Here is a 21,111-nt window from a genome sequence, read left to right on the forward strand (position 1 = left end):
AGGGCCTGCTATGTGCCAAACCCTTTCCAATTATTATCTCAGCCGATCCTTTCAACAGCCCTGAGAGGTGGGTGCTATTATTGTCCCCATTTTTCAGTTGAAGACTGAGGCAGTGGTTAAGTGACTTTCCTGTCGTCCCATAGCTAGTAAGGCAAGATTCAAACAAAGGTCTTCCCTCACTCTGTCCAATATATTTATCCACAGAGCTGCATTATTTCATCACCTTTCTCAAACCAATCATTATACCTGTGATGACCAAAAGAGCTGTCCCTGGCCACCTCTATGTTAATATATATTTTTTAAATGCAATGTCCCTTTATTTTTATTTTTTATTTATTGGGGGGGGGCTGGGCAATGAGGGCTAAGTGACTTGCCCAGGGTCACTCAGCTAGTAAGTGTCAAATGTCTGAGGCCGCATTTGAACTCAGGTACTCCTGAATCCAGGGCCGGTGCTTTATCCACTGCGCCATTTAGCTGCCCCGCAATGTCCCTTTATTAAAAAAAAAATGTTCCCTTATTAAAATGTCACTCTTGTGAGGGCAGGACCTCTCTTTCACTTTTTTTTTTTTTTAAGTGAGGCAAATGGGGTTAAGTGACTTGCCCAGGGTCACACAGCTACTAAGTGTTAAGTGTCTGAGGCCGGATTTGAACTCAGGTACTCCTTACTCCAGGGCTGGTGCTCTATCCACTGCACCACCTAGCTGCCCCAGGGCAGGACCTCTCTTGCTTTTTGTATGTAAATTCTCTTCTTAGCACAGTGCCTGACACATAGCAAATGCTTAATAAATGTATTTTTCTTTCATTAATTCATTGTTTCTTTCTTCCAAGGTTTTCTCTAACCAAGTAGTAAGTCAGCTCTTAATTGTCCTTAAGCACGGTGGCAAATAGTAGGTGCTACAATACATGTGTGTTGACTGACTGACTGACTGATGTGACTCCTTCAGATAGGGAGCATCACCCCCTTCACATTTAATATGTGCACCAAGTCTATCCTAATGTGGCCAGACAAATTATCCAGGACCAATTCCCTTTCCTTTTTTAGCTCTCTTCGCATTCTTCCATTTTCATTACTTCCTTTTTGTCAAGGTCTGTGAAGATTCCCTCTCTCACTCCCAAACTGCCCGATTCTCCCTCTAGAGCTAGTTCTAGCCAGAGCTCTTCCTAACCTGGATCAGCTGAAATGGGTTGGGTGACTGACAGGCAGTAAGACGTGTGCTGTATGTGCTGATCTCTTCCAAAAGGCTTGGATCCCCAGCATAGACTTTGAGTAAACTTGGGTTTGTGTTCATAAATTATCTTTTTGTGCTAGAAACATTATCTGTCTTGGATTGGGTGGTTCAGGCTGCGCTGTTCATCTGAGGCAGACGTGCATGTGTGATCCCCAAAGATAAATGCATTTTAAGAGGGTCCAATTTTAGCGTGCGCTTCTTTTTAAAAAACAAACATGTTTTCCTCCTGCTGTTCTGATTGGTGTGATAGAATTGACAAGCAGATCGCGTCAAAAGGAAATATCCGGGGCTTAATTGTAAGTTAAGTCTCTCTTAATCCAGGGGAGCATTTGAGATTCTGTCCAAGTGTTCAATTTCCCAGGCCGCTGAGGTCTGTGAATTTCTTTCCCCAGCCTCCAGGCTGCTGCAGCACCAGTCAGCATAGCTAATGCAGACAGATCTCCCTGCCTCTCTCTCCCTCTCTCTCTCTGCTTTGATTCGATATGAACAGACTGGTAACTCCAGTGCCAGAGAGGAATCTGACATAACTCTGCAGATGGCTATGTTACATTGATACACCTGGGGATTTTTCTTTAAGGAAAAGGTAACATTTACATGCTAATGATTATTTTTTTTCCCTTGTTGCCATTTTTTCAGGACTGCCAGTCCCAAAGAGGAGCCCAAAGTCGGTAAGGACTTCTCATCTACTCTGGTGGGAGGGAGGGAGGGTTGGGGTGGTGACTGGGGGGAGGAGGGCTAGGGATGCATTGGTTTGGGGGCTCAGTTTTATGAACGGTGCTTTGTGGTGGGTGGGGGATCCGAGGGCTAAGGTTGCGATCCTTTAAGTTCTGGATTTCTATTTGGTGCAGCAAGGATTGTCTAAAACTGCAGACTGATTTGTGGGCAGGCTTCAGCAGTCCGGTTAAAGCATGTTTGAACATTTTTGAAAAGGCACTTAAAGAAAAAATCCACAACTGTTTCAGTGGGTGACTTTCTTAGCTGTTTTAACTTGAAATAAATGTCATTGTTTCCTTTGAAAGAGGCTCCACCTTCATCCTCAGTAGCATTCCACCCTACCCGGTCTTCCTACCCTCTAATATTCCCGTACTCCCTCCCCTTGCTTTTTCTGTGCACCAGGTGATGAATTATTTACAAAATATAAAGCATGCATGTTTAAGAAAGAACCCCACTGTTGGTGCCTGGATTTACGTGTCCCTCTATAAAGCTCGGGCTGTTTGAGGGATGAGAGTAAGACATTTCCTTGCTGGGGAGGTAGCCTTTGTTGTTTCCAAGAGATTTGAGCAGGGCTATACTGCAGGTGTGCAATTCTTTAAACTCATTCATTTTCTCTCTCTCTCTCTCTCTCTCTCTCTCTCTCTCTCTCTCTCTCTCTCTCTCTCTCTCTCTCTTTCTCTCTCTCTCTCACACACACACACACACACACAATCAATATTTTGCTGTCCCTTCTAATCTGGCTTCCCTTTAGGAGCATTACCTAGTTGATACGTTAGCTAATAGCTTCGAGTTTAAGATGGAGAGCTTGGTGGCGAAAGCTTGGCTCGTGTGGAAACAAATTTAGAGGCTACTTTACAACTCAGAATTGGAAACTCTGTTGCTTAAGGAAATTGATTGGAGGGACAAGGCTTCTTTCTATTTTATTAAAAACAAGAGTGAGGTGAGCATAAAACCTGGCTTAGAAAGCTTCAATAGGTATGGTAAGAATTCTCCTTGGCTCTAAGACCCTCTAAAACTTTGCAAAGGGTCTGTTGCCAGTTCAGACATCTGTAGCTCATTCTGTCCCACCTGTCTGAACCAGCTCCTTGAGAAGGGGTGGTGATTCCTTGGGGAATTCAGAAGGGGAGATGTCTTAATGAAATTAGAGGGAGCCTCCTGCTTTCTTAAAGCTTCTCTGTAAATTCTTGTTTCCTCCCAAGGAAAAGAAAAAGAAAAATCTCTGTAATAATTAATGCAATTCCAGTGGCTGGGAGCAGTGCTGATTAAAGGCACGTGACTTTGGGCCGCTACCACTGTCAGCTTGCATTAATGTGGAGCCCCAGAAGTGCCGCTCTGTGCTCACACTCAAATCACAGAAATGCCCGAGTGAATGTGTGTGTCCGTGTGCATGTGTGTATGCGTTATCCTTGTCACAGGCAGAGACTCATTTGGCCTCCAGTAAAATAGAAACAGGTCTGAGAAAATACGTGGGAAGAGCCCAGGCTGTCCGAGCCCCCACTAGCTTATTCTCCTATAGCCAAATAGCCTATTGTGTTAACTGGGATCCTATATTTATGATGCAGCTCCGGTGATGAACAGATTCAACATGGGAGGGATTCAGATACTGGGGAGAACGGACTCCTATAATTTTACAGCTGGCTCAGCCTCTGCCTAGTTTAAGTGATTCATGGAAGTTCATTTGCATGTTTCTGCTCCACGGAAAGTCCTCCGTACTCAGAGGATACCCAACTGGTGGAGAACAGGGGCTGTGCTCTGGGCTCACTATGGCCGGTTAATTTCCTATGCCAATTTCCTTTTGTGAAAGTGATGTCTTTAACAGCAAGCCAATAGCTTCTGTTGTACTCCTGGAAAAAGTCGCCTCCGTTGCTTTGTCTCACTCGGCTGGCTCTCAGCCACCATGACCTGGAAGTGTGCTCTTGTTGGTCTAGAGAAGGGAGAGATCCCCAAGAACAGGTCCTTTCTTGGCCATTGTCCGTGTCACTTCCGAGATGGCTATTGTCATCGTGTCTCTTCCTCTCATCTAGCCTGGCAGCTGCTTTTACAATACACTCCCTTCAAGGGAAATTAGCAGGTCCCCTGTACGGCACATAAGACTGCCCTTGTCATTTGCCATGAGCGCAAAGCACTTTTTGGGAGGATATCTGTTTCGATGTCACACCCTTGTCCCCTGACTTTTACTTTGTGTGTTTAATGATAAACTGTTTTTGGAAAAAGAAAAGAATTTGGCTTTGGGATTTGGATTTTTTTTTTTTTTTGGATGAGGTGGTTCACAGACATTGAGATTCTAGCTGTCAGGATATCTGGAGGCCAATGAAAGGACAACTTGAGACCAATCACGGTTGCAGAGACCACATGATTGAGTGTCCTAGGATCATGTCAGAACTATTTATAAGGATCATAGATCTTGAGCTGGAAGGAACTGGAGAGGTTGTCTAGCACAAACCCTGTCATTTTACAGATGAAGCAAATGATCCCCAAAGAGTTTAAAGGGACTTAAATGTGTTCCCAGAGCCAGATTTTCCTCCCCTCAAGTCCAGAAGCTGAATCAATATGCCACACTGATCCTAGCCTTAGATTTGTGAAGCCGACTTTGTCCCAGTGACCATCCCTTTTGGCTCAGAAACCATGGCAGAGTGTTGGTTTGAGAGCATGGTGGCAGCATTTCCTTTGCATGGGCTTTTTTCATCATATTTTCAATAATTTAGAGGTTTTGATGAGATCAGAAAAGCCTACCTCTTTGATCTGCTTTTTCCCACCCAGAAACTTCCAGTAGCTTTTTCTTAATAAGGAATTTTACCTGTTGGATTCAGCTTTAAGTATTGAATTTGTGGTTTGGGTACTCACCCAGGCCAGTGCTAGTGTCGTAAGTATATTTAATAGGATCCACAATGAGGTGATTTGAGTGAAGCCCATGATTTTCCTAATAAATGGCAGAAACAAAGCCAGGTCAATTTCAGTGATGTTCATGGTCTTCCTTTATCTGGTCACTTGGACCAGAAACTCATTTTTTATTCATTCTTATTCTCCTTTATTCTTCTATATTCAATCAAGGATTAGAGAAGAATAAGAAATGGAAATCCAAGAATAATCCCAAACTGTTCTTATTAGCTAATCATGATTTCTCTCCCCACACTCCTTCCTCCAGTTCTCTGAGTTACTGAAAATATATTAATAACAGCAAGGCTTTCATCCCCTCCCCCCCTAACTCTTTTTTTTTTTTTTGACTCTCTCCATCCTCTGGAAGGTAGGCATTCAGTGGAGGGCCCAGTGGGGTATAAGGGCAGTTGGGGGTTCAGGGTCAAAGTTCTAGTGGTATAGGGAATTTGTTTGGTAGGCTTTTCTAAGAATTCAGTGTATTTCCAAGAACCAAAATTACATTTTCTTACCTCACCAATTTTTTTTCCCTTTTTTCCTCATCAATAATCAGGACCCCCTTTGAAGTACCCCTTTTTCATCCACAAATGAGCTGACACATATAAAATTCTTTGTCATCCTTTCAGCACTATATGAATGCAAGCTATTATTGTTTCTACTAGATCCTAAAAAAAAGATAAGACACCCAGAGTAAATAATTGTAACTTGAATTTATATAGTCCTTTAAATTCCGTAAAACTTTGAATCTGTGCAGTCAGGAATGTGTTGTTATTACAAGCATGTTTCATAGATGAGGCATCTGAAAATTGGGGAAGCTAGGTAGTACAGTGGATAGAGCTCCGGGAAGACCTGAGTTCAAATCCAGCTTCAGACACTTACTAGCTATCTGACCCTGAGCAAGTCATTTCACCCTGTTTGCCTCAGTTGCCTCATCTGTAAAATGAGCTGAAGAAGGAAATAGCAAACCACTACAGTATCTCTGCCAAGAAAACCCCAAATGGAGTTACAAAGAGTTGCGCACAACTGAAAGGACTCAACAACTGAAGACTAACAAGGTGAAGTGACTGGTCCATGGCCATATGTTTAGTAAATAGTAGAGCCTGGGTCTGAACCCAATAAAGTAAGGAAGGTGAAGAAGATCTTTTCTTTGTTGTTCCCTGAGGTTAGACGGTTCAGTTCTTTCCATTCAACCTCTGGTGACACATGGGCCTAATTACCGATGAGTGCAAGTGTTTATTTTTTTTTTTCCTGAATGTAGTGTTAAGAGCTGTTGTAGGCTGAGGCCTCAGCAAGTAAGTGAACGGGAAATAATAAGACCTAAATATGACAAATTGATTCATAATTTTGCTTTAAAATGGATCGATTTGTCATATTTGTGCCATAGCAATTCTTTTTATCATTTAGGCTCCTAAGCATTGTCTATATTCATCTGCTTTTCAGAGAGAATATTTTCAGTTCTTATTACAGATATTTCCATTTGTAAGGCACTCAGCGACATACTGATAAGCTGATTTTCCCCTTGTACTTTTTCCTTATTACTGCCTCCTGATTTGACTGTTCTCCCTGAGAGCAGGGAGTAAATAATAACAGTGACAACAATAATTATAATAATAGCTGTAGTGATTCTACCATTCAAGCAGTGGAGAGATAGCTGCCCTTGGAGTTGGGTCCTTTCTCTGCTACATCCTGGCTTTGTGACCTTAGGAAGCCACTGGATGGATCCCTCAGAACACCAAACAATTGTCTAAGCCCAGAAGCTGCAGAGCTGACACATTTGGTCTTTGGAAATGCACTAAATTCATTGGTAGGGCGAGTGATCTCACTGAGAGTTTCCTGGAATGAAATCCCAAGTCCCATCCAAACAAGGAACATGCCCAATGATCATTAATATTCCCAGATTTGCAGAACACTTTACCTTCATTAAATTAATTCATGTGTTCCTTATAGCTATAAAGTGAGGTAGGTATTGGGGTCTTCTTATTCCCATTTTACAGATATGGAAACTTAAGCTTCATCAAGGTTCAATGAATTATCCTTGTCAAATAACTAATATCAGGGCCAGGTTTCTTCTGACTCAGAGCTAACCTTCTCTCTGCTAGACTTTGGTTCTCTACTATACTCCACTGTCTACTCAGTAGATAGCCTTTGGTTCTCTACTATACTCCACTGTATACTCAGTGCATAGCCTTTGGTTCTCTGCTATGCTCCACTTTGTACTCAGTGTATATATAGCCTTTAGTGTTCTTGTAGTAAGCCAGTGAGCAATGTGTATCCCGATGGCCTGGGACGGTCAATAAAGTTGTTCTAGATGAGGCCAGTTACCCTCTCCCCCACAAAATATGTCCCACTGAGTTTGGCCACTGAGGAACAGAAGTCTGCCTCCAATTTGAGGTCTTTCTCTTCTTAGCGCTATTACTCTAAATGTTGCTATTGTTGCTTTTGGTTCATCAGGAGGATCCTCTTTAGAACCGCTTAGAACTAGGTGGGACCTTAGAGATCAGAGATTATAGCTCCCTTGTTTTATAGATGTGGAAACTGAGGCACAGAGAAAGAAAGCAGCCATTACCAAAACATGGCTAATAATAATAAAAGTAATAGTAAAATAATAATAATAATAGATGACAATGATGATGATAGTAGCAACTTTCATTTATATGGCGTTTATAGAGATTCAGAAGGTACTTAGTATAGTAGATAGGGCCCTGGACTATCCTACCTCATACCCTTGAGCACTAGTTCTTCCTGACTCCGCAGGCTAGTTCTCTGCCCATGAAGCCATTCTTCCTCTAGAACCCAAGCCAAATGACCCTTCCCCTTGCTCCCTTTCCCCTACATCACCCTGGCTCTCATGACCTCACTACAGCCAATTCCTAGGCAGGTAAGGAGACCCCGTCACTAATGCCTCATTACCAACATAGGCTCGTTGAAGTAGAGCTGGAAGGGACCTCAGAACCCTCCCCCCTCACTTGACAGATGAGAAAACTGAGGCTCACAAGCTAACACAGAGTCTGAGCCGGAGCTGGGAATCAAAGCCTTGAGCTTCTCATTTTATAATCAAGCAGACACTGTGTTCCCTGCCCAAATCTGTCCATCAGCCCATTGGCTGTGATCCAACAGACCAAGTCCTTATTCTCGAAAAGTCAGAGGGGACAGGATCTGTGCTACATGTGGAAGATCCCAAACCATAAATGAACCAGCCCCTGTCCTCAGAAAGCTTACATTCTTTGTGCAAAGACTGTTATATACAGAACACATACCAAATAAAAGGGAGTTTAGGGAGCACATGAAATGAGCTGAGACCTGGTATTTCTGATGAGTTTGGATGGTGGATATACTCCAGGGTCCACGCCTCCTGGGAGATTTTACACACTCCTGAAATAGCAAACAGTGACCTTTATTGGAGAGTTGTATAAATATGGCCTCTATTTGTGTAAGATTCATGACACTTACTCAGGAAAGGATTGCATGCCCTGACTAATGAGCATATTCATGTCTTATCCATGGTGGGTGTTGAACCTTCTCTACTCCCTGCAGATAGCATCATGTCCTTAGAAAGCCAGAGTCTCTAGCAATATCTTAAACACAGAATAGGTTTTCAAATTAAGTCATTTTCTTAATTGAGATCCATAATTTTAAAAATGAAACAAGGCTATCTGCATGAAAACTCTTAATTGGGGGGCGGGGCAGGGAAGTGCAACTTAGAACATGCCACTCGGTGGTATTCCTGCCGGGCTCTGTTTTTATAACATATCCTTGTGATGCTATTTAATTTTTATCTTCCACAAACCAAGGGCAGATTTTAAAAGGAGTATGCAGAGGTACAGTTTGGCTGAAATCCTACTTTGCCAATCTCTCCAGAAAGCAACTATAATTATCCAGAAAATCAGTCATAAAATGAATCCTTTACTGAGGTGGTGGAAGGACATAATACACTGGGGGAGAAGAATGGTCTAATCCAACCCAATGGACTGTTCCCAAATGTATACCTTGCCTGAAATTCACAATTCTCTTGGCCTCTCAAAGGGAACAAGGCCTTTCAGCCCAAGTTTGGTATGGTAATAGAATTGTCCATAGCTTGATATAACTGCCAGAAGATAGCATGTACACCCACTTACCACTCTGGGAACAGGATGATGAGAAGTGAGAAATCAAATCACCAAAGAAAAGCTTTCTTGAAATTCAGTTCTATAGGACATTTTCCTCTCTCTCTCTCTCTCTCTCTCTCTCTCTCTCTCTCTCTCTCTCTCTCTCTCTCTCTGTCTCCCTCTCCCCCTCCCCTCACTGTGTCCCCTTCTCTCCCCCTCTTCATTGTTTCTCTCCCCCTCTCCCCTTTTTTCCCTGCCTCAATTCTGAAATCTGGGTTCCCTATGATATGAGGCCAAATCCTGCCTCTGACACTTACCAGCCATGTGACTCCAGCCAAGACATTTAACCACTGTCTGCCTCAGTTTCTTCATCTGGAAAATGGGGATAATAAAAATACCTAATTCACAGGGTTGTTGTGAAGATCAAATGAGATCCTTTTTTAATTGCTTTGCAAACCTCAAAGCATGATCTGCGTTTTGGCAGTTATGGTGGTGGCCATGATACCAAGCTTGCCTCTCTTTATTATGTCATTTATTCAAATTGGGTTTAGCTCCCAAGAAGCCAGTCATGTTGCTGAACCTTTTATCTGAATGAATATGTGCAAAAAAACCTCTTTCTTCCCCTTTTAGGCAACTGTTATGAAACGAGTATGCATTGAGAAAGAGGCTAGAAATTAAAGTGGACACAATACGTGGAATTTCTTCAAAAAGAGAATGAAAGAGTAGGGAAAAGATCATAGGATTTCTAGCCTAGGACAGGAAGGCATCTTAGACATCATCTAGCCAAAGATGCCCATTTCGCAGACTAGAAAACCAAGGCCCAGAGTGATTGGGATTTGGGCTTATCCCAGGTGCTGTGACTCCCAAGTGTAGCTCTATTTCCTCTGCTTGACAAAGTAGAAGTGAGGTAAGATTGATCGCTATACCTCAGGGACCTCTTGAGAAAAGGCTGACTGCAACACAAAGGAGCAGCAAGATGGGCCCAAGGCGTCTGGTACCATTACTTAACTCTGGGATTAATTCACTCTTCATGGGCCCCAGCTGGATAAATGACACTAGACTCCTGGGTCTGTTATTTCTCTCTGAAGCTGAGACAGGTTGAACTTCTGAAGTATCAGGGCAGGACAGAGCTGCAACTTCTCAACCAGCTGTCCCTTGATTTTAAATGAAATGTTAATTTTTAAAAATCGATTAAAAAGCAATTATTTGGGGGCAACTAGGTGGCACAGTGGATAAAGCATTGGCCCTAGATTCAGGAGGACCCGAGTTCAAATCTGGCCTCAGACACTTGACACTAACTAGCTGTGTGACCTTGGGCAAGTCACTTAACCCTCCTTGCCCCCCCCCACAAAAAAAAACCCACCAAACAAAAACCAAACCAAACAAAACAAAAAAACAATTATTTTCTCTTTCTTCTACTTCCCTTGGCCAAGGGGTGGGGGGAGGGAGGAAGAAAAGAAAATCTATGTAATAAATAGGTTCATTCAAGCAAAACTAATTCCCACATTGGCCATGCTCCCAAATTTCTATGTCTCCTTCTGCACCCTAAGCCTACCACCTCTCTGTCAAAAGGTAGTTATCAGGCTTCATCCAAAGTCCTCTTGAATCCGATACCCTAGTAAAAGACTTTCATGTATGGGAGGGAATAGATCCCTCTGAACCTATTTACAAGAATTGGAGGATGGGAACTTTAACTGGTATTAAGATTACAATAAGTATAATAAGAAATAATATTTATATCCATAAAGTTTTGAAAAAACGTTTGACAGCATGTTATCTCATTTGGGATATGAACTTTATTTATCTCATTTGGGCCTCAAAACAACCCTGTGAAGCAGGTGGCATTATCCACATTTTCCAGATGAAAAAACTGAGGCTGAAAGAGTTTTAAGTGATTTGGTGAGGGTCACACAACTTAGTGTCAGAGGCAGGAGTTGACTCAGGTCCTCCTGACTCCAAATCTACCCACAATATTACCTAGATGAAATAAAATAGAGTTTCTCTGTCCTCAAAAGTCAAGAACTGCTCAACTATGACCGTGTCAGTTCTCACCAGATATCCCAAGGAGGTGCTAAGAGGGCAGTCACTGCTCATCTCATTCTGGAACCTGAGGCACAGCCATACATAGACCTGTACATAAACAGATACATAGACCTGTAATGTAAGGAGTCAGACTCTGCATGGATCCAATATATCAGTAAATATTTATTAAGCACCAATTGTGTTGTAGGCACTGTTGTTGTTCTATTGTATCCGACATTCCATGACCCACATTTGGGATTTTCTTTTTTTTGTTTTTGTTTTTTTAGTGAGGCAATTGGGATTAAGTGACTTGTCCAGGGTCACACAACTAATAAGTGTCTGAGGCTAGATTTGAACACATGAAGATGAGTCTTCCTGATTCTAGGCCTGACCCTCTATGCACTGAGCTACCTAGCTATCCCCTGCAGGCACTTGTCGGAAAAGTGGACCAAAAGAGCCTCTGGCAGAGACTGCGATGATCAATCTCTTCTCATGGGTCATTTATCAGATAGCATCAGGGCCTTGATTACTCCCTGCTAACCTGAGCCATGTTGGAACCACATTCCAGTAATTGACAGATTTCGGCCCCTTTTCTAAAACATTTTGATGGCATTAAATTGCAGAAAGGATTAACTTTTTCCATGCAGTTTTAGGAAGAACTAGATGCTATCTCAGAATGTTTTCTCAGTTTCCCTAAAGCTTTTATTTATTTATTTAAGTTTGGTTGATCTCTGCTGCCTTTCCCAATAATCCTCCCCTGTCCCTAAAGCTTTTTATTCTTGTGAGCTAGCAAATAGCAGTGGGATAGTGGAGAGACTGGTCTCAATGAGGGAGCCCTGGATTTGAAAGTTACTTCTGACAATTCTTAGATATGAGGTCAGTGATAAGTCACTTGCTTAATAATAGAACGATTTGATGAAAAGAGTCAGGGTGCCAGGCTCTGCAAATGCTTTCTCTGACACTCTCTGTGTGATCTTGGCCAAATCACCTGACCTCCCTGGGCCTCAGTTTACTTATCTATAAAATAGGGCAGTTGAATTAAATGATTTCCGAGGTCCCCTCCACCTCTGGGTCCCAGATCCTACGGCCCTGTATAGTGCACAGATACAGAATCCTGCACAGAGATGTTGTGAGGCTCAAGTGCGACAATGAGTGTAGACGACTTTGAAAACCATAAAGAGAGATATTCATATCATTTATTGCTTTTGTTACTGTTACCAAAATTGGATTTAGCTCCCAAGAAACTCTTTAGCTTGTCAAGTCAAGCTTTTCATCTGTCTCAGGATGCACAAATATTCTGATGGTTGCACGTCTTCTCTTCCTTCCTCTTGCATTCAGCAATTGGGATCTGAGGAAGCAGAGAAAAAAAGGGTGAACCTTGGCAAACATAGTGGAAGAGAGGGGGGGAGGGGGGGAGGAGAGAGGAGAGGGATAGAGGAGAGAGGGGGAAAGAGAAGAGAGAGACTAGGGAAGGAAAGAGAAGAAAGGGGAGACAGTGAAGAAGAGAGATAGAAAGAGAATAGAGGAGACAAGAGAGAGTGAAGAGGGGCAGCTAGGTGGTGCAGTGGATAGAGCACCGGCCCTGGAGTCAGGAGGACCTGAGTTCAAATCCGGCCTCAGACATTTAACACTTACTAGCTGTGTGACCCTGGGCAAGTCACTTAACCCCAATTGCCTCACTAAAAAAAAAAAAAGAGAGAGAGAGTGAAGAGAGATGGGGAGAGAGATAGAGAGAGACAGGTAGTAGGGATACAGAAGGAAGAGAGGAAAGAGAGAGGAGAGAGAGGAAAGAGAAACAAGAAGAAAGACAGAAAAGAGGAAAAAAGCAAGGATAGAGTACAGGGAAGGAGAGACAAAGACTCTGTGTGTGTGTGTGTGTGTGTGTGTGTCCTCCTAGGAAAAAGAATGGGCAGAGACAGGCAAGAAGGGGGCTTGCTAGAATTTCTCAGTACTGCAAGATGGATATTAGTGATGAGGCTGCTTTGACTCAAAGACCTTTTTGTCTTCTTTTTTCAAAAGTTCTGGAACCATGAGTCTGGACATGGGAACCACTGCTAATCCCCAAATGCTTTCTCCTTGGTTCATGCTCATTTACTGGACATTTATCTTTCTAATTGTATTTTACTTAGGATCATAGGTTCAGAATTGAGCAGCCACTTAGAAATTGTCTAGGATAACTCTCTCATTTTACAGACAGGTAAAATGAATTTTCCAGTGTCACCCAGGTCACGGGCAGGATCAGGGCAGTGTGCTAACAGAAGAAAGAGTTGTGACCTTGAAGTCACACAGCCTGAGTTTAAATCCTGGCTTTGCTACTTATAAATCCTGTCTGATCTTGGGTAGGTTGCTGAGTCTCAGTTTCCTCTGTTAAAATGAAGGGAGTTAGGGCCAGCTAGGTGGCACAGTGGATAGAGCACCAGCCCTGGAGTCAGGAGTACCTTAGTTCAAATCTGGCCTCAGACACTTAACACTTACTAGCTGTGTGACCCTGGGCAAGTCACTTAACCCCAACTGCGTCACTAAAAAAAAAAAATTAAAAATTAATAAATAAATTAAAATAAAATGAAGGGAGTCAGCTCTCTAAGATCCCTCTCAGATCAGGAGCAACAACCCATTCACGAAGGGGACTAGCATGATGACCATTTGACACATGCACATTTACCAAGATTCCCTTATGAGAAAATGACAATTCTAATTCATTCATTCAATTCAGGAATTCTTTATTTAGCACCTATCACATGTCAGATACTGGCTAGAAAGGCAAAACTAAAAAATAGCCCTTGCCCAATTGTACACAGAAAAGTCACTAAAAATTATGTGCCAAGTAACTTCAATGTAATTTAGAGGGGGGAGGGGTGATAAATGCTTGTTGAATGAATAAATGTGTCCTGTGTTTGTTTTTTTTCTCCACTCTACTCTGCCCCCTTTTCCTTTCTCTCCACTTCCTGTTCCCTCTGAGGTTAAGAGCTTTTCTTAAAAATGGGCAAGCCCTTGACTAAATAGGTCTTTTGCCGATTTGGCTTTAATGAATTTCCCCACTAATGGAATCTAAGCAGAACTCTTTTGCCTTAATCCCATTTGTACTTCTGACTTCTATAACCATAATTGCAAATCATATATTCAACAAACCGAGTTGAAATCCCCTTAAGCAAAGCAAATGAGGACGTGAGGTTTCATTTTGGATGAAGTGTGGAACATTGGTAGGTGAAACTTCATGCGAGCCTAATTGATTGGGGAAAAGGCATCCCTGTTATTGCAACATCCTTTTTTCTTTATTTCCATCAGTTCCAGTAATTACATCATGTTGGCCTGGGTGTAGTCAATTCCATCTAACTTGGTAGCCTTTTTTAAAGTGCCTACTATGTTCTAAGCACTAGGAATCAGAGGGCAAAATAAAACCCTCCTTTGTGGGCCTCATGTTCCAGTGAGGAAAACTTCTGCACACAATGTGTCTGTTTTATACCTATCCACAATTAAAGTCCTGTTGCGTATCCTTGAAGGCTTGCCAGCATCATCTATGGGGAAGCAGTCTATGGTAGTGAAGGTAGTGAGGTAGCCGGCCTCAGAACTAGAAAAGCTGAGCTAGAAAGTCCTGCCTTTTCAACCGGAAATGGGATCCTGGGCAGTTCACTTAATTTCATCTCTGTCTCGTGGCTCCCTTTGCTTCCTTCTTCAGGTCGCAGCTCTAATCCCACTTTCTACAGTCCCCCCTTTCCGAATCCCTCTTCACGCTCCTGCCTTCCCTCTGTGATTATTTCCTAGTTATTTTGTCTGTTTCTTTTTTTCGTGTGGTTGTTTGCATGTGGTCTCCCTCATTAGACTGGGAACTCCAGGAGAACCCAGACTGTCTTTTACTCTTCTTTATATTCCTAGCAGTTACCACCTTGCCAGGCACAGAATAAATGCTTATAGACCTATCTTAACTTAACCTTTGGTGTTCTAGGAAACTCTTAAGCAATGAGTTCAGAGTTGATACCAGCTCTGAAGCCAAGAGTTTCAGAGAAGATACCAACTTTCATTGGTAGAGAGATTTCCTTCATTCCTGTGCCAATGAAGGGACAGGTCCAGTGCCTATCTCTGTTTACATATAAGGAGGAAAGAAGTTAGCAAGTGTGTTTAACAAAACGTGGGCAGCGAAAGTGATCTGCGGGTCCAACTGGAGCCCTAGTTGCATTTTCCCCAGATTTTACAGGCCAAATTTAAAATATTCATAATATTTTTGGCAGCTTACCGTCTCAAAAGTAATAATATTAAAACAGATGCCTCTCTTTGCAAACCTGCCTGGTGTCTAAGGAAACTCTAATGAAAATTTGATTTGTTTTCTGTCATAGTAAGTTTTGTGATCCTATCCTTTCCGTTTTTCCTGCCCATCTCTTTCTTTGCCTATTGGCAGGGGATTTATCTGTACTCAGCATTAACTGGAGGAAGGTGGAAGCCAAAATGTTGTTTATATATTTATATATGTGTATGCAGAAACGCTGAACAAAGAGAAAATGATGGGCAAACACCCACTCGGAAGACCAATAATAACCCTCTGTTCTTTCCTTTTCTGACAGCAACCACTGGAGAGGAAAGATAGCCAAAACAGCTCTCAGCATAGTGTCTCCAGCCACCGGAGCGGACACACAGCTTCCCCCAGCCATAGCACACAGGCGCTACCCGACTTCCCTCCCGCTGAGGCCCCAGCAGCAGACCAAATAGACAGCTCTGGACAGAAAAAGCCAGATCCCTTCAAAATCTGGGCTCAGTCCAGGAGCATGTATGAAAGCCGACGTGAGTACCGAACCAATCCCTGTTTGTGATTCTGGTGGCAAAGGGACACTTCCTGGGCCGCTCAACTTCCCCCTCTCTAATGTTTATTGAAAATATAGGGTTTTCAGTTTGCTAAATGGGTGCATGTAAATTAGGGATGGAGGAGAACGCTGCCGAGATCAGCAAGTCGAATCTGCCGGACGTTTATAAGGACTCAATTATGTCTTCTGTTCAAAAGAGAGAGAGAGAAAAATTGATGATGCTTAAAAAAAAAAAAAAAGCCTGGATGAAAATGGATTTTTCCCCCCTTCAGTTAAAAGAACCTGAAGATAAGAGATGCTGTCTCATTAATTCCTTCTTGAGTGGAGATTACTGTGTGCCCTGAGCTCAGAATCCCTTCTTGTGCAGTAGCTATGCTATACAATAGGACATAAATGTGATTGGCTTAGATTGCTAAGATAATGGGAAGAAATTAAATGCTTTCTTAGCGCCTTCTTGATTTTTCAAAATGGGAGTAGATTTTAGGCCATTATCTATTCTTCTAATCATCCCCCAAACCAATAGCTACAGTAAGTAGCTTTCGCTTTCATTATTTACAAGGGTGTTTGGCATGACGCTTTGGCTTGAGCCTGTCTCCATACACCAGCAAGGAAGCAGGCTCACATGCTGGAGATGTATAGGGCTCTTAACAAGGGCACAGGCTCTTCTGCCTAACTGTAATTTCTCTTGTCATTACAAGGCAATTTGCAAAGAATATTAATCAGAAAGAGCATTCATTTTGGGTAGGAATGGGAAAATGACCTAAAAAACCTGGGAGGCGGGTGTTAAATAAGTTCCCATTGTTGTAAAAAGAAGTTTTGCATGATGAAGAAAGACTGAAGTGAGTACAAAGAGCTCAATTCTCACCCTAGCATGCTATGGAAAGTCCTGTCATAGATGTGAGACAAAGGAGAGGATGCTGCTAACATCCTTCCCTAGTTCCTTGCTAAAGGGTAGTTGAATGAAGGAAGAGGAGAGGAACAAACTACTCTCCTTCCCTCATAGGCATGATGGAAATGGAGAGAACTGCTAGAGTTGGAGTCAGGATCTGAATTCAAATCCAGCCTCTGCCATTTGACACCTTTGTGATCTTGGCCAACTGTGACCTCTCTGGACCTTCATCTCCTCACCTATATTATGAAGGGGTTGAATGAGATGGCCCTGAGGGCCAGACCCCAATCCTAGGAACCCTTTTTTGGACAATGCCCCAAGAGAGAATGGGCAGGGAAGACAGAATTGCCTCAGTGATTTCTTCATAAACACAGTGCCTATAAGTAGACTCCCTGACTCCGTCCTTTTGAATGTGGGTAGAGTAGGATTCCTTTGCTCATAGTGACATTCCAAAGCTTAGATTCATCTTGTCTGGAACCAGAAGAAAACCAAAATGTGAGATGACTGATCCTGTCCCTAAGAGTGAGTTGTTCCTGGGCTCTAAGGACCCAATGGTTATTCAGCAAAGCAAGATGATCTTGAAACTCTGACTTTTCAGGGTGTAGGGGTCAAGAGTGGATCTGTCAGAATTCTCTTCCCCCCTACTTTCTCCTTCAGGGGACAAATAAGTGCCACTGACCCTTTTTATAGTGACCATTCTTAAACACCAATGACTTTTCTTATCTAGAAGAGCTCAAATTAAGACTACAGAGGTAAGAAAGATGTTGGCCAGAAGGAGAATTCTATTTTTCCACTGTGATAAACATTTGATGGAGAACATGAGACTACCACTGAGGCCCAACGTCAAGAAAATAGAATTGCCTTAGCCAGCTCAAGCCATGGTGATGAATACTCTCTATCCATGGTGCTGCCTGATATTTTGACTCTGACACATGTCCAACCTTCCCAAAGCTAGCTGGATAGTTTCATTTTCAGCATTTTGATTGCATTGTCTTGGGTACTTTCCACTGACCAGTTGATTGGGGAGCTTTAAATCTACAAAATGCACAGGAATTGCCTTTCTGTACCTCTATTCTTGGGATTAGAAGGAAGCTAAGAAGAATATGAAGGTAGACGGATGTGGGAAAAGTAAACTACCACAGAAGATGACAAAGGGTAAATCGCACAGTGATTTGGGAGTCAGGAGATTTGAGTCTAAGTCCTTCTTCAGACATTTCCTAGCTGTGTAATCCTATAGATCCTCTGAGTCTCTAACCTCCACTGGTATAGTGAGCTGAGTTTCCATACCAATGGGATCATAGACGCAGTTCTCATCCCTATAATTATGACATCTCAGCATTGAGAGAAACAGACTTCCAGATCTTAGAATTGCATATTAATGCAAGTTCTTCTCATTACCAAATAGCAAATTAGTGTTTGATTTGCAATATTCCTGTTGTGCCAATAAATAGGTCACTGTTGTGGCATTTTAGAATTGGAAGGGACACCTGGTCAAACTCATGATCAAAGAAGACTCCCCGTTTCATCATTCCCAACAAGTGGATGTGCAGCATCTGAGTGAAGGCATCCAGTGAAGAAGAGTCCCTCATCACCTTCCATTTTGTAGTTAACAATTTCTTGTTGACAGTTTGCCTCCTTGCCACTTCCATTCACTGGTTTCCAGACAAAATAAGTCTAATCTTTCTTCTATGAGACTGCCTTCACAGGTTTGAGGACAGCAATCATTTCCCTAGCCCTCATCCTGCCCTCTGAGTCATCTCTTTTTCAAACTGAGCATCCACAGCTGCCCTCGGCTGATCGTCTTAGGTCAGGGGCTCAGATATCCGCAGTCAGATGAAGATAAGAGATTCCTCTTTGATTTCAGTACCAGAAAGCTTTCCATTGACTTCTGTGGTCCGTCTACCAGCTCTGAGCTGAAGCACTTAAGAGGAAAGATTTCCTAAGAAGTAGTAATTTCACTGTGACTTCACTTTCCTCACTAATTGTACCTCCCCTTTTCAAGAGGCACATTTCAGTTCAATGGCTCTACCTCACTTGAGATGGAGCTCTTGTTTCCCTGACCTCATTCTGGGTCTGTAAAGTACACCGGCATGGATGTACATCAGTATATGATCCACTCAGAAAGGGAATCTTGCCTTGAGGTGCTAGCATTGGTCCAAGTGGATTGATGACAGCTCATTCTTGAAGAGTTCACCTCCCCAGTGCCATTAACAACAACAAAAAAAAATTCTGGCATAGTGCAGTGGAAAGAGTGCTGCACTTGGGTTCTGAAGATCTAGGTTTTAGTGCTAAGCTTGACACTTTCTACCTGGGTCAGCTCTGGCCCTCAGTTTCTTCCTCCATAAAATGAGTTGGCTGGACCACATGGCTCTCTTAAATAAGATCCCATCTTAAAGTCTGTGATGCTTATGATCTGGAAATGACATTCAACTTGAGGTCTAATATTTATTGGTTTCCTTGGAAAGAAATTAGTATCGCCTCATCACCAACAGCTTCCTTTTCTCTTGAACTTGTGTCAGGGACAGTAAGTAGGGTTCCATTTTGGAATTAACAGTGCCAATCTAATGTCGCCTTCAATTTCTTTACAGCCCTTAAAGAATAGATGATTAAAAAAAGAAGAACATCCCCTTCTTACTTAGTGATCAGAGACTAACTCTTTAGGTGATAATGACAACTTAATTGATGTTCAGGTTTCATAATGTGATTTAGCTAGTAGAATAATCACCACTGGGGCAGCTAGGTGGCACAGTGGATAGAGCACCAGCCTTGGAGTCAGGAGTACCTGAGTTCAAATCCGGCCTCAGACACTTCATACTTACTAGCTGTGTGACCCTGGGCAAGTCACTTAACCCCAATTGCCTCACTAAAAAAAAAAAAAAAAAAAGAATAATCACCACCAGTCAATTTACTAGACTGAATAGTTTTTGCTGTTTTAAAAATCCCTACCAATGAAGAGATGTTGGTCTAGTCTTCTGATCCAAAGCACAAAAAACTTTTTAAGCATATGCTATGTGTAGCACACTGGATAAAAAGAATAAATAATAAATACTCCCTGTCTTCAGTGGGTTTCTAGTCTACTTGGGGAATGTTACCTTGACTGAGTGTGGCTCTATATCTGTCATCCCTTTCCAACATGCCTTAATTATGGACCCAGTGTAGAATTTACTGGGCCTCCTGGGTTTGACATTCCCCCCCCTCCCCCAAAAAAAGAGCAAAGCACTCTACATAGACTAAGATAATTGCAGCAAAAGTGCAGTCATTATAACACATCATCCCTCTCTTTGTTGAGAATTTATTTTATAAGCTGCCTCTTACATTTCATTTTATTATTAAAGTTAGCTTGAAGATTAACACAATCTGCTATCACATTTTCTCACATGGCCTGGATGCTTTGCAAAATTCCTTGTCCACCATACGGCCATCTGTCAAAACAGCAGTGACAGAATGAATTAATCTGAATTGCAGATGTGTTCACGAATCCCTTTGAAGAGCTTAAATGTTTAATTAAAAGTAAAGATGAGAACTATAAAGCAGTTTTGGAAACCTTTTTGGGAAAAAAAAAGTCTGTCTCTAGTATTTGGACCTCATTCTTAATCACGTACTGATTTCGTCAGTTCCTCCTAGACTTTGAGGCTATTTAAAACAAATGTACTTTTTTTGTTTGTTGGAATGTTTGTTTGTTTTTAATACCTCTTGAAAAAAAAGCCCGTATCGAATGTCTGGTGATTACAATTTGCCTTGAGACAAAGTAGTTAGAAAGAAAAAAAATGCTTTAAGCTTTCATATTAACAAAACACTCTAATCATGCTCCGACCCAGGAGACCCATGCCTACAGGTGTAGAATTGCTGAATTCACTTTTATAAGATGTTGTAATGTCTGGTACATCTGTTACCTATTGCTACTTATAGACTTGCCCAAAACTTCAACAATGTTAACGGTATTAGTCTTTCAACACCAGACTGTGGGATTCGGCAGTCAGGAATTCACTAGAAGAGACATTAGTACAAATCCTGAGAGAGTATTCCCATCCAACAGGGATTCGAGATTCTCTTTACTCGCTCAAACATTCCTCTTGGGTAATGCAACCAAGTGTAAATGAAACAAATCTATTGTTTTAACCTGTTGGTAAGTTTTGATTGCACATAACAGGCCCTTCCCACATACCCCCAAAAAACCCCTTGCAAAGTATATTCCCCAAGAAAGTGTATCTATAAACAAGTCTATTTTTAAAACAAACAAACATTTTTTAAAAAATTATATAAATCTCAGGAAAAATCACTAATTAATTGAAATCAAATTATTTGGAAACATCAAATTTATAATTTGCCAGTAATATAAGAAACCTAATGAGAATATAAGGTTATTTGACCTTCATTATTTTATGGTATCTTTAATGGTATAATTGTAAATTCTGGTTTTTATCTCCTTCTTACATCTGAAAGAAAATACACAGACACACCATTTACCATGAAAAAAAATAGTACTTCTTTTTAAACTAATTCAG

The 21,111-nt window shown here is 41.9% G+C and overlaps 1 protein-coding gene across 14 annotated transcripts in view; it reads left to right on the forward strand.

The window, feature by feature from the left end:
* Window positions 1-21,111, forward strand: part of MAGI1 (membrane associated guanylate kinase, WW and PDZ domain containing 1) — a 720,361-nt gene that overhangs the window by 663,896 nt on the left and 35,354 nt on the right. For all 14 annotated transcript variants that reach the window (XM_043993677.1, XM_043993669.1, XM_043993673.1 and 11 more), the window contains 2 exons: window positions 1,866-1,897; window positions 15,481-15,697. In XM_043993677.1, the coding sequence (XP_043849612.1) occupies window positions 1,866-1,897; window positions 15,481-15,697 (249 nt within the window). The remainder of the gene's footprint in view (window positions 1-1,865; window positions 1,898-15,480; window positions 15,698-21,111) is intronic.

The sequence above is a fragment of the Dromiciops gliroides genome, chromosome 1, assembly GCF_019393635.1.
Source record: "Dromiciops gliroides isolate mDroGli1 chromosome 1, mDroGli1.pri, whole genome shotgun sequence".
NCBI classification, from domain to species: Eukaryota; Metazoa; Chordata; class Mammalia; order Microbiotheria; family Microbiotheriidae; genus Dromiciops; species Dromiciops gliroides.